Source organism: Biomphalaria glabrata, chromosome 18, assembly GCF_947242115.1.
Source record: "Biomphalaria glabrata chromosome 18, xgBioGlab47.1, whole genome shotgun sequence".
NCBI classification, from domain to species: domain Eukaryota; kingdom Metazoa; phylum Mollusca; class Gastropoda; family Planorbidae; genus Biomphalaria; species Biomphalaria glabrata.
Genome location: NC_074728.1, coordinates 3,433,950 through 3,449,152, shown reverse-complemented (window position 1 = coordinate 3,449,152; position 15,203 = coordinate 3,433,950). Strand labels below are relative to the sequence as shown.

The 15,203-nt window shown below is 38.0% G+C and overlaps 1 protein-coding gene across 1 annotated transcript in view; it reads left to right on the top strand.

Moving 5' to 3' along the window:
• The window catches only part of LOC106070690 (uncharacterized), a 50,047-nt gene that overhangs the window by 25,130 nt on the left and 9,714 nt on the right, over positions 1–15,203 (top strand). The window contains exons 11-17 of the mRNA XM_056016757.1: positions 409–504; positions 2,904–3,072; positions 5,165–5,261; positions 7,103–7,156; positions 9,538–9,672; positions 10,451–10,605; positions 14,303–14,510. Coding sequence (XP_055872732.1) covers positions 409–504; positions 2,904–3,072; positions 5,165–5,261; positions 7,103–7,156; positions 9,538–9,672; positions 10,451–10,605; positions 14,303–14,510 — 914 coding nt within the window. The remainder of the gene's footprint in view (positions 1–408; positions 505–2,903; positions 3,073–5,164; positions 5,262–7,102; positions 7,157–9,537; positions 9,673–10,450; positions 10,606–14,302; positions 14,511–15,203) is intronic.

Sequence of the window (15,203 nt, the reverse complement as noted above, 5' to 3'; positions counted from 1 at the left end):
TTAGTACAAAATGACTGTCAAATCAACTTTACGAGCCCTCTACAGTAGATTGTAGTTTTCCAATAACAAGACGATAAACATTCAGATCTGCCTTTTACATATACTATAGACTCGCAAACGGATCAATAGAAATAGTAAGTTTGTATAAATCCGACAGCTCTATTTTGAGTATCTTCAATTTTCGTTGAGTTTAGTTGGTCCCAAACGGAGGTCGCATATTCTTATATTGGTCTAACTAAGGTTTTAACAACATTTTAATTTCATATTCTGGTTGAATTTGAAAACCCTGATTTTTGTCTTTGAAATAACTTCGCCAATATGGAATTTATGATACCTTCTGCTTACGCGTATCTAGCTTTATGTTATCTTATGTGTCTCCCGTAACGAGTTGGCTTTATTGTCCCGTAGGTCCAATAGCATTGAAAACGTACAAGAATACATTGTACTATTGTATAGGACACATGAAGAGCTGATGTTAAACCTGGACGGCATATCTTTATTGGGGTATGTATGCATTTTGAGGTGTTTAGTTACACAACAATTTTGTTTTAAATGGAATTTAAAAAAAAAATGAAATGGAAACTTAGTAAATAAAATAATTTAGGGCCGGATTTAAGTCGTTGCAAACGGGGCTGCCGTAAAATGTTTGTCAAATGTTTTCCATGTTTCGGATGTTCCTTCAGAGTTGAAGATAGTTTACTTCCTAGTCCAAACCTCCAGCAGGACGACGGGAAGTTGGAGGCGGGCAGGGTTTGAACCCGGGACAATCGATAAGTCCGAACGACAGTCCAGAGCGCAAACCGCACGACCAGGCAGCCGTTCAGGGCTCAACCAAAACGGGCCTCCACAATAAATGTGCGTATTAATTTTGGGACAAATGGGAAAAAGGAAATTCTACAGCATCTATAAATACTCTTATGAGTATTCTGGCATTCTTGTATCGTCTATTCTCTCCCTTGACTTTCTTTGTAAGAGCACTGTTGCGGTTCGCGTAACAAATGCCACAACCTTTCAAGGTCAGCATTCCGTCTTGACGGGATAACAAGAGAGACAGGGCCGGCATTATGAATTGCGGGGCCCTAATTTAATGGATGATTGCGTGCAGTGGTTTAGCAAGGGTTTGGATGGGGGTGGGGGGTTTAAGCTTGACTTCTTTAGGGACCCTGCCTTTTTAACATTCGACATCATGACATGAGATAATGTCGTAATATTTTATATAAAAACAAATTTCGGACACTCATTTGGGGAGCCCCTTCAAGTGGGAACCCTGGGGGATTTTCACATTTGGACCCACTCCCCCCGCCCTAGCTACGTCACTGCTTGCGACGCCCCACTACTATTTTTTTTTTTACGAAAACAACTGTTACTATTAATTAGATCATTATTTGTCATACAACGTGCATAGAAAGCGACTCCAACGCACTAGTTGCTAGTGGGTTTAATTAAAATTACATCAATACTTAGTAAAACTAAAGATGTTCACCCTTTCAGTCCTACATCTTTAAAACTCTGTTACAAGACTGCCAGTCCTGGGGGCCAATTTGTAGCTATAGGCCGTTCATTAATTTACGTTGTCCAACCAGCTTTTCTTTGAGGACCCTTTCTTCGTGCTTTCTCCCTCGTGATTATTAAAAGTAATAAGTTCCCCTTTCAGACCTTGCGATCTATATGGCAGAGGATATAATGGTCATCTGTTTTTAAGGTCCACGGTCAACAAGGGTGTTATGTTACCAGCACCACGACCAACCGCCTTTACTTTTCCCAAACTAATGTCAGGTACTCATTAGAGCTGGATGGACTCGGAGGGACCCTGGAGGTCCGCGGACTATAGTTTGAGAACTACTGTGGTAGAGTATGCTGATGAAGAGTCGCTTGGGTGACCCCATCGCATGCATGTCTCGTGCACTCATGCATTCTTCTGTGCCACTCTCTAACATCTGTGTCACTCTCTACCATCTGTGTCACTCTCTACCATCTGTGTCACTCTCTAACATCTGTGTCACTCTCTACCATCTGTGTCACTCTCTAACATCTGTGTCACTCTCTACCATCTGTGTCACTCTCTACCATCTATGTCACTCTCTACCATCTATGTCACTCTCTACCATCTAAGTCACTCTCTACCATCTGTGTCACTCTCTACCATCTATGTCACTCTCTACCATCTATGTCACTCTCTAACATCTGTGTCACTCTCTACCATCTGTGTCACTCTCTACCATCTATGTCACTCTCTACCATCTATGTCACTCTCTACCATCCATGTCACTCTCTACCATCTATGTCACTCTCTAACATCTGTGTCACTCTCTACCATCTGTGTCACTCTCTACCATCTATGTCACTCTCTAACATCTGTGCCACTCTCTACCATCTGTGCCACTCTCTACCATCTGTGTCACTCTCTAACATCTGTGTCACTCTCTACCATCTGTGTCACTCTCTAACATCTGTGTCACTCTCTACCATCTGTGTCACTCTCTACCATCTATGTCACTCTCTACCATCTATGTCACTCTCTACCATCTAAGTCACTCTCTACCATCTGTGCCACTCTCTACCTTCTGCGCCCTCTCTAACATCTGTGCCACTCTCTACCATCTGTGCCACTCTCTACCATCTGTGCCACTCTCTACCATCTGTGTCACTCTCTACCATCTGTGCCACTCTCTACCATCTGTGTCGCCACCTTTAGTATAAATACTTCAAAATAATTCAAATGTCTGAGTCTGACTGCAAATGCCTGTCGTGTCCTTGGCACGACTTATAGTAGTTACATTCACTATGATATTATCACTACCCCCCACCTGTAAGCATGAGCTAGTAAAATACTGTAGAACCTGTAAAGTAACTGTAAGTAAAGTAACTGTAGCAGACGTCTGTACTCTAATACTTCTACCCAGGCTAAAACACTCTCCGGTGTTCGCTGGTGCCGGATGGTTTACAATAAACATCAAGATGTCGACTGGTGCGCATTCCATCTTTAGCATTAGCAATGAACCGTTTGGTTGCTATAGTTACGGGTTGTCCTCCAATGTCTTCCACGTGACACCCGTTGGTTTCGGTCAGCGGGTATGTAAAAATTTATTTTTTTAATTTACATAATTTTAAATTTTACATTTCTCCCCCTCGCTTTGATAAGAATCCCTTTTTCAGTGACCCTAATGTATTTTGTTTATGTCAACTGACCATCTTCGACTTAAGGGATCAAATTAGGCATCACGTATTCAAAATATTTCCGAGCGTTTTTTGAACTCGAAAAAACATTTTAAAACCGTCTGTATGTCACTGTCCGTGGCAGACCCCACAAAACGCATGCTGTTGATCAAGGTTTACCCTATTACTACTGCATTGATATTTAGGTGGTTAAGGCACAATTAGGGATTTGAGGAAGAATAGTTAAATGTAAACAGAATACTTTTGACGACCTTAGAGAGAGGCAGCTTTTTATGAACGTAGAGATTTAGCTTGACGACATTCGACGGCTCCCTTCGTTATGATTAAACTTTTTGTTCGGCATTCGCTATCAGCGTCGACTAACTTTTTCTTGTCTTTCGCCTTTGTTCTGTGATTTCGTTATTTGAGAGTTACCTGCATTTCATTTATCTACATATGACACAGCGCGGAAGCGCCTAACAAGGTATCTTATCTTATATTATATACTATATAGAATGTACCACAATGGCGTTGCCACGGTCCCATGGGGTGCTCCTGTATCAACAATACGTGAGGAAGCCAAAATTTGGAACCAGAGAAATCTGCCCTTGTGGAGTGTCACCAGAGAATGCTGACCATGTCCTTCAAAATTGCATTCGTTATCAAGAGGCCCGAACAAGACATTGACCCCAAAACACCCTTATAGAAAGAAAACCACATATGGAGCGCTGCCTGATTTGGAAACCACTGCACAGTTCATCTCACATATTGGTCTAGTCAGCTAAAGGCTCCAACAGTTCATCTCGTTTATTGGTCTAGTCATCTGAAGGCTCCAACAGTTCATCTCGTTTATTGGTCTAGTCATCTGAAGGCTACAACAGTTCAGCTCGTTGTTAATTGGTCTAGTCAGCTAAAGGCTCCAACAGTTCATCTCGTTTATTGGTCTAGTCATCTGAAGGCTACAACAGTTCATCTCGTTTATTGGTCTAGTCATCTGAAGGCTCCAACAGTTCATCTCGTTTATTGGTCTAGTCATCTGAAGGCTCCAACTGTTCAGCTCGTTGTTAATTGGTCTAGTCAGCTAAAGGCTCCAACAGTTCATCTCGTTTATTGGTCTAGTCATCTGAAGGCTCCAACAGTTCATCTCGTTGTTTATTGGTCTAGTCATCTGAAGGCTCCAACAGTTCATCTCGTTAATTGGTCTAGTCATCTGAAGGCTCCAACAGTTCATCTCGTTTATTGGTCTAGTCATCTGAAGGCTCCAACAGTTCATCTCGTTTATTGGTCTAGTCATCTGAAGGCTCCAACAGTTCATCTCGTTAATTGGTCTAGTCATCTGAAGGCTCCAACAGTTCATCTCGTTATATGGTCTAGTCATCTGAAGGCTCCAACAGTTCATCTCGTTAATTGGTCTAGTCATCTGAAGGCTCCAACAGTTCATCTCGTTAATTGGTCTAGTCATCTGAAGGCTCCAACATAATGAGAATGAATTGAAGAAGAAACGCAATGTTCACACTGTCCGTATTCAGACTACCGAAAGACAGGGCCTCGTGTATTGAGTGCCATGTATCCTGGCAACAGACCTTTTAAATTAACATTTTATATAAAGTGATCTGGAATAGTGGTTATTGGAAGCTTGCAGTTCATAGCTTATTATATTCTAGACTCTTATCAACGAAGCTTTTATCAGCTTACTCTGTCTAATAAAAAGTTTGAACATGTTTTTTCTCCCATTTCCCGTTTTCGGATCAGTTAAAATTTTGCACAATTATTCATAGTTGATGAGAAAACACGTATCAGTCAAAAAATTAACCAGTCAGTTCATCATTTAGTACTAAATCATTTAATACTTATTTTGTAGTATAAAGAAGAAAGGAAGCTAAACCCCTGCAAATTTAAGTAAATTGCAGTAACTAGCTGTTCTTTCCCTTAGATAAGCTTTGTTTTTCAAAAAAGTATACTTCTTTGTATTTCTTGTTTTATTTTTTGTTCTCTTATTCTTCAATAGATAACAAAATGCATTGAGATTTATAGTTACCGGATGGACGACAAGATAGATAATGATTGTGATGGCCTCGTAGATGAAGAAATAAAAAATGGGAAAGGTAAGAAACTCACAATGTAATCATGTAAATCCTAGTCCCGGGTTCAAATCCAGGCGAAGAATGGGATTTTTTTTAAATTTCGGGATCTTTACGACGCCCCTGAGTCCACCCAGATCTTTTGGCTGGACATTAGTTGGCGAAAGGTTGACGTATGTGCTGGCCACTTAATAGCCTCGTTAAAGTGAGCCACAGAATCATATGACCTTTACAGCATCTGTTCCATAGATCGCAAGATTGTCACAGTCTCGGTTGACATTGCCTGTTAAATGTTCACCTCGGGTGAAGAGGGTGAAAAGACACGTGAAACTCCTGATATAGAAACAGGAAGTGAAGGATGACTAAATTGGCTTTTAGTTCAGTCAGTCACTAGTAGCTTATGATTCGGTGGGTACAATAGTGACTTAGAGAGCGGAGAAGTAACTTTGAGTTAAGTAGTATCTTTTGGGCAGTTGAAGCCAGTAGTCTTTTGAGACAGTACACGTACTTTGATAGTTTTTCTTTGAACTTAGAGAGTCAAGTAGTTACTTTGAAGTGTATTGTACCCGCTGTGATGCGAATTTCATTTAATAAGATTTAGTATATTTGACATTGCTTTTAGTACTGTTATGCGGACGCGACTGTATTCTATGCATTGGATCATTTTTGTAACTACCATGAAGTGTGCAAAATAATGTTTTAATTAAATAAATGTTAGATCTTGTCTGCCAAAATTGGATTTATTCAATCTATACCATTTGTGTTGGTTACGTGTCACGTGTGACTCCAGGAAGCACGAACCCAGCATTCCACAGCATTCGCATTCTTCAACATTACACTATTTAACCTTTTACAAAGATCTGGGGACTTTTAACTTTTTAATTGAAGCACTGGTCGAGATCAAACGAACTTTGTACATTAATAGCTTTATATGCCATTGTTTATAAATAGTATCAAAGATAATAGAAGTCAATGGAGCCAAACTATTATCTATGCTATATTATGGACTGTAGTTGAACAAGCAGCTCCGACTCCTAATACACGAGAGACATCTCGCTAAAATCCACGGAAACTAATCCTCTTTGGCATAATTAAGCTCCTTGGATAAAATCTCGGGCGGGTGGGGAGGGGAAGAAGGGGTGGAAGAGCTAAGCTTTACTGGCCAGATATGAGCCGAGGACCCTAGTCACTGGACTAGAAAGATTAATAATAATAATTGTATTTATAAAACGCTGTTAACAAACAGAATGTATGCTCAAGGTGCTGTAATAACATTACAAACACAAACACGACAGCTAAAATAACAAACTAATCTAAAAAAGTTTTTAAACAAGTAGGTCTTAATGTTCATCTTGAATGTAGTGTAGCATATCTGTCTGAGATCAATGGGGAGTTTAGTTCCAAACCCTTGGTCCGTGCACTAAAAAGCCCGCAGACCGAAGCTTTTGAGGCAGAAACGTGACACTACTAGAAGCGTTGAGTCCATTGAGCGCAGGGCTCTCTGGGGGACATACGGAGTAATCAGTTCTCTAAGGTACAAGGGCATCTCATTGTCACAAATACACTGATGACAAAGTGTGGCGACCTTGTTGTCGATTCTCACTATCAGGAAAATCCAAATGGAGCGTGCGCAAGAGCGTAGTAGCAAAACCTCATCTTGATTTTCTAAGGGAAATTGAAAGGGAATGGTGGTCCATGGGAAGACACTGTATAGCTACATGCCTATTAAAAGAACATGGTCGTCTCTGGAGACGTCAAAGGAATAGAGAGCAATATTTAATGTAAAGAATTTAGATAATGTTTGTTAAAATAGTCTATACCATGTCTAGAAGTTTTGTTAGCTGAAAGTAAATTATAATTACCAGACGACGACAACGATGGGGCGATTGACGAGGACTTGTCGAAAACCTCATCGAATGGTAAGTAAACAGACTTCAACTCATGTCACGACATTCTATTTTAGGTCATAACTATTAATTCTAGATCACAACCCTCTAGTATAAGCAAAGCACAAATAGGCCATTGTTAAAATAGGCGTCCTCTGTTTGGGACCCCTCTCTACTAAAGAAAACTTAAATAAACTACACTGAACTCAAGATAACAAACGAAAATTTGGTTATAGTAGCACCATAAGTAAAATCACTAAACTTAGGGACACCGCAGGACAGAAGTATAAAACTTTAAGTAGAAATACTACATAAAACACTGAACAAAAATTTATAAATAGTAAAACAAAACAAAACCTTATAAAATACTCAAAAGACACACAGATAGAAGCACATTTCTTATTCCATACGTCAGCATAATGACATAGAAGTCCTCCTTCTTCCCTAGTGCCATTAGAGAATGGAATGGGTTGCGTGAAACAGCCAGGAAAACCAACGAGTTAGCAGAGTTTAAGTTATTGATTAACATGCATGACTAGATTGACACATGAAATGCATAGGACGTAATTATTATTATTTTTTTTGGAAGTAACGCATTGTGCCTATTCTCTAGGATAATAATATAGCAGTCAAAGTTAAATATCTTATAATCTCTTCTTATAGAACCAAAATAGGTCTAACATATCATACATATTTTAGTTACACTTTTGGAATATAAATCAGAATCTCTCCAAGTCACAATCTCCAATGATATAAACTGCTCTACTCAAGTTATGCCTTACCTATCCGCTCTTGAGGTCGTTGTGCTGGCCACTCGACTCCTTTGATATTCTTGGGTAATAGAAACAGACGAGTCATAAATAAATCTTTCCCAGGGATTACAAGGTTGAACGGTAAACTTGTTTTAATTTAAAACTCAAACTTGCGCATTAGAGTAAAGTTAAATAAACTTTATTTTTCTGAATAGTTATGTAAAGGCTTTCAATACATATTTACGAAATAAAGTGAAAATATAATAATAATAATAATAAATACTCACCTCAAGAGGTTCTCGAGTCTACTGATCATCTCCTGTAATGGGATAGGCCTATTTTGACCGACAAAACGGTAGATTTCAATCGCCCTGATCTGCTGCTCATCGATAATAAAGAGAAAGCCGCTACCATTATTCACATCGCCGTACCACTATATCATAATTTAAGAAAAACTGAGTTGGAAAAACAACGAAACTATGGGAACCTAGGCTTGGAGATAAACATCAATATACCCCCATTGTTATATCAACCGAGGGGATAATAACTACTGACCTCACATATACCTTCAAGGCCCATAGCATTCCTAGGAAGATTCTCGTTGGCTGTCAGTTGGCGGTTCTGCTGCAGACCTGCCACATCACCAGAGAATTACTAGGTGGAAACTGATAAAGGGACTACAATGAATTTTGTTTCCCTTTAACGAAACCCGACAATGGCAGCTCCAGAAAATGAATACTCGTTCTTTTCTAACATAATAATAATAATAATAATAAAATTTATAATAAGCGTAGTTGTATCCAGTAGTTTGGAGTCACGCAAATTTGTAATAGTTCTAGACTAACAATTAAAAAAATCTATGCGATAACAAATGCATTTAAAAAAGCAAGCAAAATATAAATTATCCTTTACAAAAACAACAACAAAGCGTTTCCAAAGGGAAATAATTTCGTCCTTAAAACTATATATATCAATAATGCACAAGTTATTTCTCTTATTTGATATCAAACAAAATAGATAATGACCAATAATCAATGACTACTTGAGTATTTTTTGTTTATTGATTCCTGTTTTGTTAGATTCAATAAATAATTGTTCAAAGTATCGACTTCATAGTAGAAAATGCATGAAGGAGAAAAAGCGTTAACAAATATTTAAGAGAACTAAACCCAAGGAGTTTAGCCATATCTGTCAATACTGTAGGATTAGTTTACATTGTTGTTATGACACAAAATAATGAATTACTAATAATTAACTGAATAACAGGTTATTTGTTTTTATTGATTCATGTTTTGTCTATGCCAACGAATAATTATGCGAAGTTTCAGCTTGATTCGATAATGGGTTTGGGAGAAATAACATGTACACACTTTTTTACCAGACAGACAGGCAACAGGAATGTTTTCCCATATTCCTTCTTTGTACCATATTAGCCGGTAGGATGTTTGCCATAAAATGACCTCTTGAGAAACTGTATGTGGATAGTGACAAGGTTGCTGGGGGGCTCTCTTCCATCCCCGCAAGTGCAATGAACTTGATCTCTAGATACCCGTTACCACCTAGGTGAGATTTAAAAGCTGAGAAGCATCGCCCATACATGTAATACAACACACACACACACACACACACCATTACACTCAGTTACACAAACGTGTGTTCCAGGTTGTCACCACATGTGGTTCGGCCTGCACTGTGACATACGTTGCCACTGCTTGAAGTCGATCTGTACTCCTAATGGAAATTGTCCTGAAGGTTCTCATTGCGAGCATGGCTACTTTGGACACAAGTGTCAGTATAGTGAGTCTTTAACGTTCCCACTACCAAAATTAGAAAAATTACAATCTTTTGTTGTTGTTGTTTTTTTGTAGTGTTTTCAAAGAGTTGTATTTAATCAAATGGATAAACGATAGCACCTCATTAAACAATATTTGAATAAATGCCTCTTCAATTAGACGATATGGCTAAACCGAGAACAATTCATTATAGAAGGCCTCAACACTGACCTGCAACGTCACAACCTGTAGGCAGTTTAGACCCATAGCTCGTTGCCACGTCGTACAGACCTGTGATGTGGCAACGAGCTATTGGTCCAAACTGCCCACAGCTTGTGACGTTGCAGCTCAGTATCAAGGCATTCCATAACGTATGGTCTCGACTAAACACCTAGAGCCTACCTATGCCGCGATGTGTGAGGGTTAAGTTGCTTGACTTACCGACCTAGCGGTCTCGAGTTTGAGTCACGGTGAGAACTAGTTTTATGAGCCTCGGGATTAGCATGACACAAAAAAAACTAAAAGGGCCCTTTACTGAGTTTAAGATGTAAATGCTGTTGGTCGATGAGCTGACCACATGAAACTCGCTGTCAACCGTCTTTCCATAAATACAGACAATATGTTTATCATCTGCCTTTGTAGATATTTGACATTTGAATGTACATGTCGTCATCATCAGACTTAAAAGTTCACAAATCATTTATTTTCAATTGATGAACACAGACCATTTTAAGACTTCAATAACTACTCGTTTGTTTTCTTCGTTTCGAACGTTATAAAAATGTTGTCATTGTCCTATTTAGAGGACGCTGTCCTTACTGCACATGTCAGTAACACTCAAATAAAGAAGAGGACTGGCACAAAGTGTAAGGATCACGTGGCTGTGAACGACTCCGTCAGAATAACACTGGACAGGTCAATAAGGTTCACCTGGCTGCAGATCGAGGCCTTAAACTTAGTAGGTAAAATGAGGTTATGAACGAGGGATTTGTGTTGTCTTTGCAAGCTTATATCAACTCACTCTGTCTGTCTTTACAAAGCTTATATCAGCTCACTCTGTCTTACAAAGCTTATATCAACTCACTCTGTCTGTCTTACAAAGCTTATATCAACTCACTCTGTCTGTCTTACAAAGCTTATATCAACTCACTCTGTCTGTCTTACAAAGCTTATATCAACTCACTCTGTCTGTCTTACAAAGCTTATATCAACTCACCCTGTCTGTCTTACAAAGCGTATATCAACTCACTCTGTCTGTCTTACAAAGCTTATATCAACTCACTCTGTCTGTCTTACAAAGCGTATATCAACTCACTCTGTCTGTCTTACAAAGCGTATATCAACTCACTCTGTCTGTCTTACAAAGCTTATATCAGCTCACTCTGTCTGTCTTACAAAGCGTATATCAGCTCACTCTGTCTGTCTTACAAAGCTTATATCAACTCACTCTGTCTTACAAAGCTTATATCAACTCACTCTGTCTGTCTTACAAAGCTTATATCAACTCACTCTGTCTGTCTTACAAAGCTTATATCAACTCACTCTGTCTGTCTTACAAAGCTTATATCAACTCACTCTGTCTGTCTTACAAAGCTTATATAAACTCACTCTGTCTGTCTTACAAAGCTTATATCAACTCACTCTGTCTGTCTTACAAAGCTTATATCAACTCACTCTGTCTGTCTTATAAAGCGTATATCAGCTCACTCTGTCTGTCTTACCAAGCTTATATCAACTCACTCTGTCTTACAAAGCTTATATCAACTCACTCTGTCTGTCTTACAAAGCTTATATCAACTCACTCTGTCTGTCTTACAAAGCTTATATCAACTCACTCTGTCTGTCTTACAAAGCTTATATAAACTCACTCTGTCTGTCTTACAAGCTTATATCAACTCTGTCTGTCTTTACAAAGCTTATATCAACTCTGTCTGTCTTACAAAGCTTATATCAACTCTGTCTGTCTTACAAAGCTTATATCAACTCTGTCTGTCTTTACAAAGCTTATATCAACTCTGTCTGTCTTTACAAAGCTTATATCAACTCTGTCTGTCTTTACAAAGCTTATATCAACTCTGTCCGTCTTACAAAGCTTATATCAACTCTGTCTGTCTTTACAAAGCTTATATCAACTCACTCTGTCTAGTAAAAATTTGTGTACAAAGTTATTATTCCCACTCCCTATATCTGATCAAACTGAACGTTTGCAAAGTTATTTCTTTCACCTGACAAAACAAGAATAATTTTAAAAAAATTAACCACTTAGTTAATTAACTATTGTTAATTAATTATTTTGTATGGTATCGAACAAGAGAAAGAAATCATACTTGAATGATGTGGTAGTGAAATTCAAATAATGTAACAAAAAGTCATAAGGAGTTTCTGTTACACAAACCTTGTTGGCGGCTCCTTTGGGTCAGTCGTATTTATGTTGACTTAATTTTACATACGAAAATTAAATATTCGGTAAGCCAAAAATTAGTCACTGCATCTACTTTTCAGAATAATGACGATATTTTTTAAAGTCGAATTGTTAAACACACACCCCAAACAAACCCAGACCGGAAGTTAACTGCTGTTTTTTTTTTAAATCTTTTTTTAGAAGAATCCTTGTTGTAAGGTACCAAATAATGTTTTCAGAACACCGAAAGTAACCTGAGCACCTATTTTGATTTTATTTATTTAATTTTTTAGATACCCTATCGCCTTAGCACAAAAACAGCCCAAATAGCACATACAAATAAGCAGCTTTTTAATACAAAAAACCATACGGGATACGTGCCCTGCCCAGCGTAACTTTCGGACCTCAAGAAACATTTAAACAATATCTAACTCATACAAAACCACGTCTTTTCACTTCGGCATTCTGGACTCATCTGCTCAAGACAACTTACGACAGTGCTCCTTATCTTGCATCATTTACACTCCATAGCCAACAACCATTCTCTGACGTCTTGTCACCGTCACCATAAAAACACAAACACACTATACCAAAGAGATACACTTTTGAGACCAATGAAAATCCACTTCTGAGACAGACGTAGTCGCGATAAGAGAATCGAAATTGAACACCGGCGGACAATGGTTCTGTCTGCGCTGATTGTGGCAAAATATGTAGGTTGAATCTGGGGGCTATGTTGCCACTTGAAAAACTGCACTCCATATTAATGTTCGGACTCGAAGACACTGTATTATTGTCATCTCAAGCCTTAGAATTAAAACTAATAATAGTTGATCTGACTCGAAGACACCATTTTATTGTCATCTCAAGCCTTTGCATTAAAACTAATCATAGTTAATCTGACTCGAAGACACCATATTATTGTCATCTCAAGCCTTTGCATTAAAACTAATCATAGTTAATCTGACTCGAAGACACCATATTATTGTCATCTCAAGCCTTTGCATTAAAACTAATCATAGTTAATCTGACTCGAAGACACCATATTATTGTCATCTCAAGCCTTTGCATTAAAACTAATCATAGTTAATCTGACTCGAAGACACCATATTATTGTCATCTCAAGCCTTAGAATTAAAACTAATAATAGTTGATCTGACTCGAAGACACCATTTTATTGCCATCTCAAGCCTTTGCATTAAAACTAATCATAGTTAATCTGACTCGAAGACACCATATTATTGTCATCTCAAGCCTTTGCATTAAAACTAATCATAGTTAATCTGACTCGAAGACACCATATTATTGTCATCTCAAGCCTTAGAATTAAAACTAATAATAGTTGATCTGACTCCAAGACACCATTTTATTGTCTTCTCAAGACTTTGCATTAAAACTAATCATAGTTAATCTGACTCGAAGACACCATATTATTGTCATCTCAAGCCTTAGCATTAAAACTAATCATAGTTAATCTGACTCGAAGACACCATATTATTGTCATCTCAAGCCTTAGCATTAAAACTAATCATAGTTAATCTGACTCGAAGACACCATATTATTGTCATCTCAAGCCTTAGCATTAAAATTAATCATACTTAATCTGACTCGAAGACACCATTTTATTGTCATCTCAAGCCTTAGCATTAAAACTAATCATAGTTAATCTGACTCGAAGACACCATATTATTGTCATCTCAAGCCTTTGCATTAAAACTAATCATAGTTAATCTGACTCGAAGACACCATATTATTGTCATCTCAAGCCTTAGCATTAAAACTAATCATAGTTAATCTGACTCGAAGACACCATATTATTGCCATCTCAAGCCTTTGCATTAAAACTAATCATAGTTGATCTGACTCGAAGACACCATATTATTGTCATCTCAAGCCTTAGCATTAAAATTAATCATAGTTGATCTGACTCGAAGACACCATATTATTGTCATCTCAAGCCTTAGCATTAAAACTAATCATAGTTGATCTGACTCGAAGACACCATATTATTGTCATCTCAAGCCTTAGCATTAAAACTAATCATAGTTGATCTGACTCGAAGACACCATATTATTGTCATCTCAAGCCTTAGCATTAAAACTAATCATAGTTGATCTGACTCGAAGACACCATATTATTGTCATCTCAAGCCTTAGCATTAAAACTAATCATAGTTGATCTGACTCGAAGACACCATATTATTGTCATCTCAAGCCTTAGCATTAAAACTAACGAGAAGTTGTTTCTTCTGAAGGACAAGATGAAGAAAGGTTTTCTTGTGTACTTCACGAACCCTTTAGGCTACAGCGGCGACTGCTTCGTGGGGGACTGCCCGCAGCACAGGTACATCCTCGTCGACAAAGAGACAGTCATCATCCTCTGTGAGGTCACGGCCCGGGTCTGTGAAGTTACAGTCAGCTGGGAGGGGACAAGAGACATTTGCGCCATCTACATCAGCGAAGGTAAAAGATTACAATTTAAACAGATCACATTAGAATACAGCTGCGGGTCGAAAAAGTTTTGACAAACAAAACAAAAACACTGGTGAACAATGTCTCAGTTTTTCTTTTCGTATCTGGTTAAAAATTCAGTGATGCCCAAAATAAGGGCTAGATCCGGCCCGGGACGTGGTTCCATCCAGCACGCCTAAACGTCTGCACATAGTGTAGAAATCCCCCTTTCAAACGAAAAAAAAAGGTTAAAAAAATGTATCTTGACCTACGTCAGGCCCTCTCTTTTTTTCTGATGGATTGGTACCATGATCTTTAACATTTGTGTGCTTATGAAATGGGACTCTGAATGTAGAATTTACCAGGAATAGTGAAAATATATTTTTGTTGAGCATAATAATAAGCCAACATATTTTTTGTACAAAAAAAAGTGTGGCTGTCTAATAAAATAACATAAAAAACGGCATTATAAAATAATGACTAGACTAGAGGTTGGGGGATCCATGGAAACATTTACCAAAGAGAGACCACAAAATGAATCGTTGGTAAAGCTACCTACACAGTTGCCTACAATTAGGTAGAGAAATTAGACTATTTCTCTGACGCGTAAAAATATAATTGTCAAATAACCTATTGATTAAGTATTAAATTCATAGGTTTCTACCAAAATAGTTTCAGCACAATTTCATTTCGTTTTTGTAACTT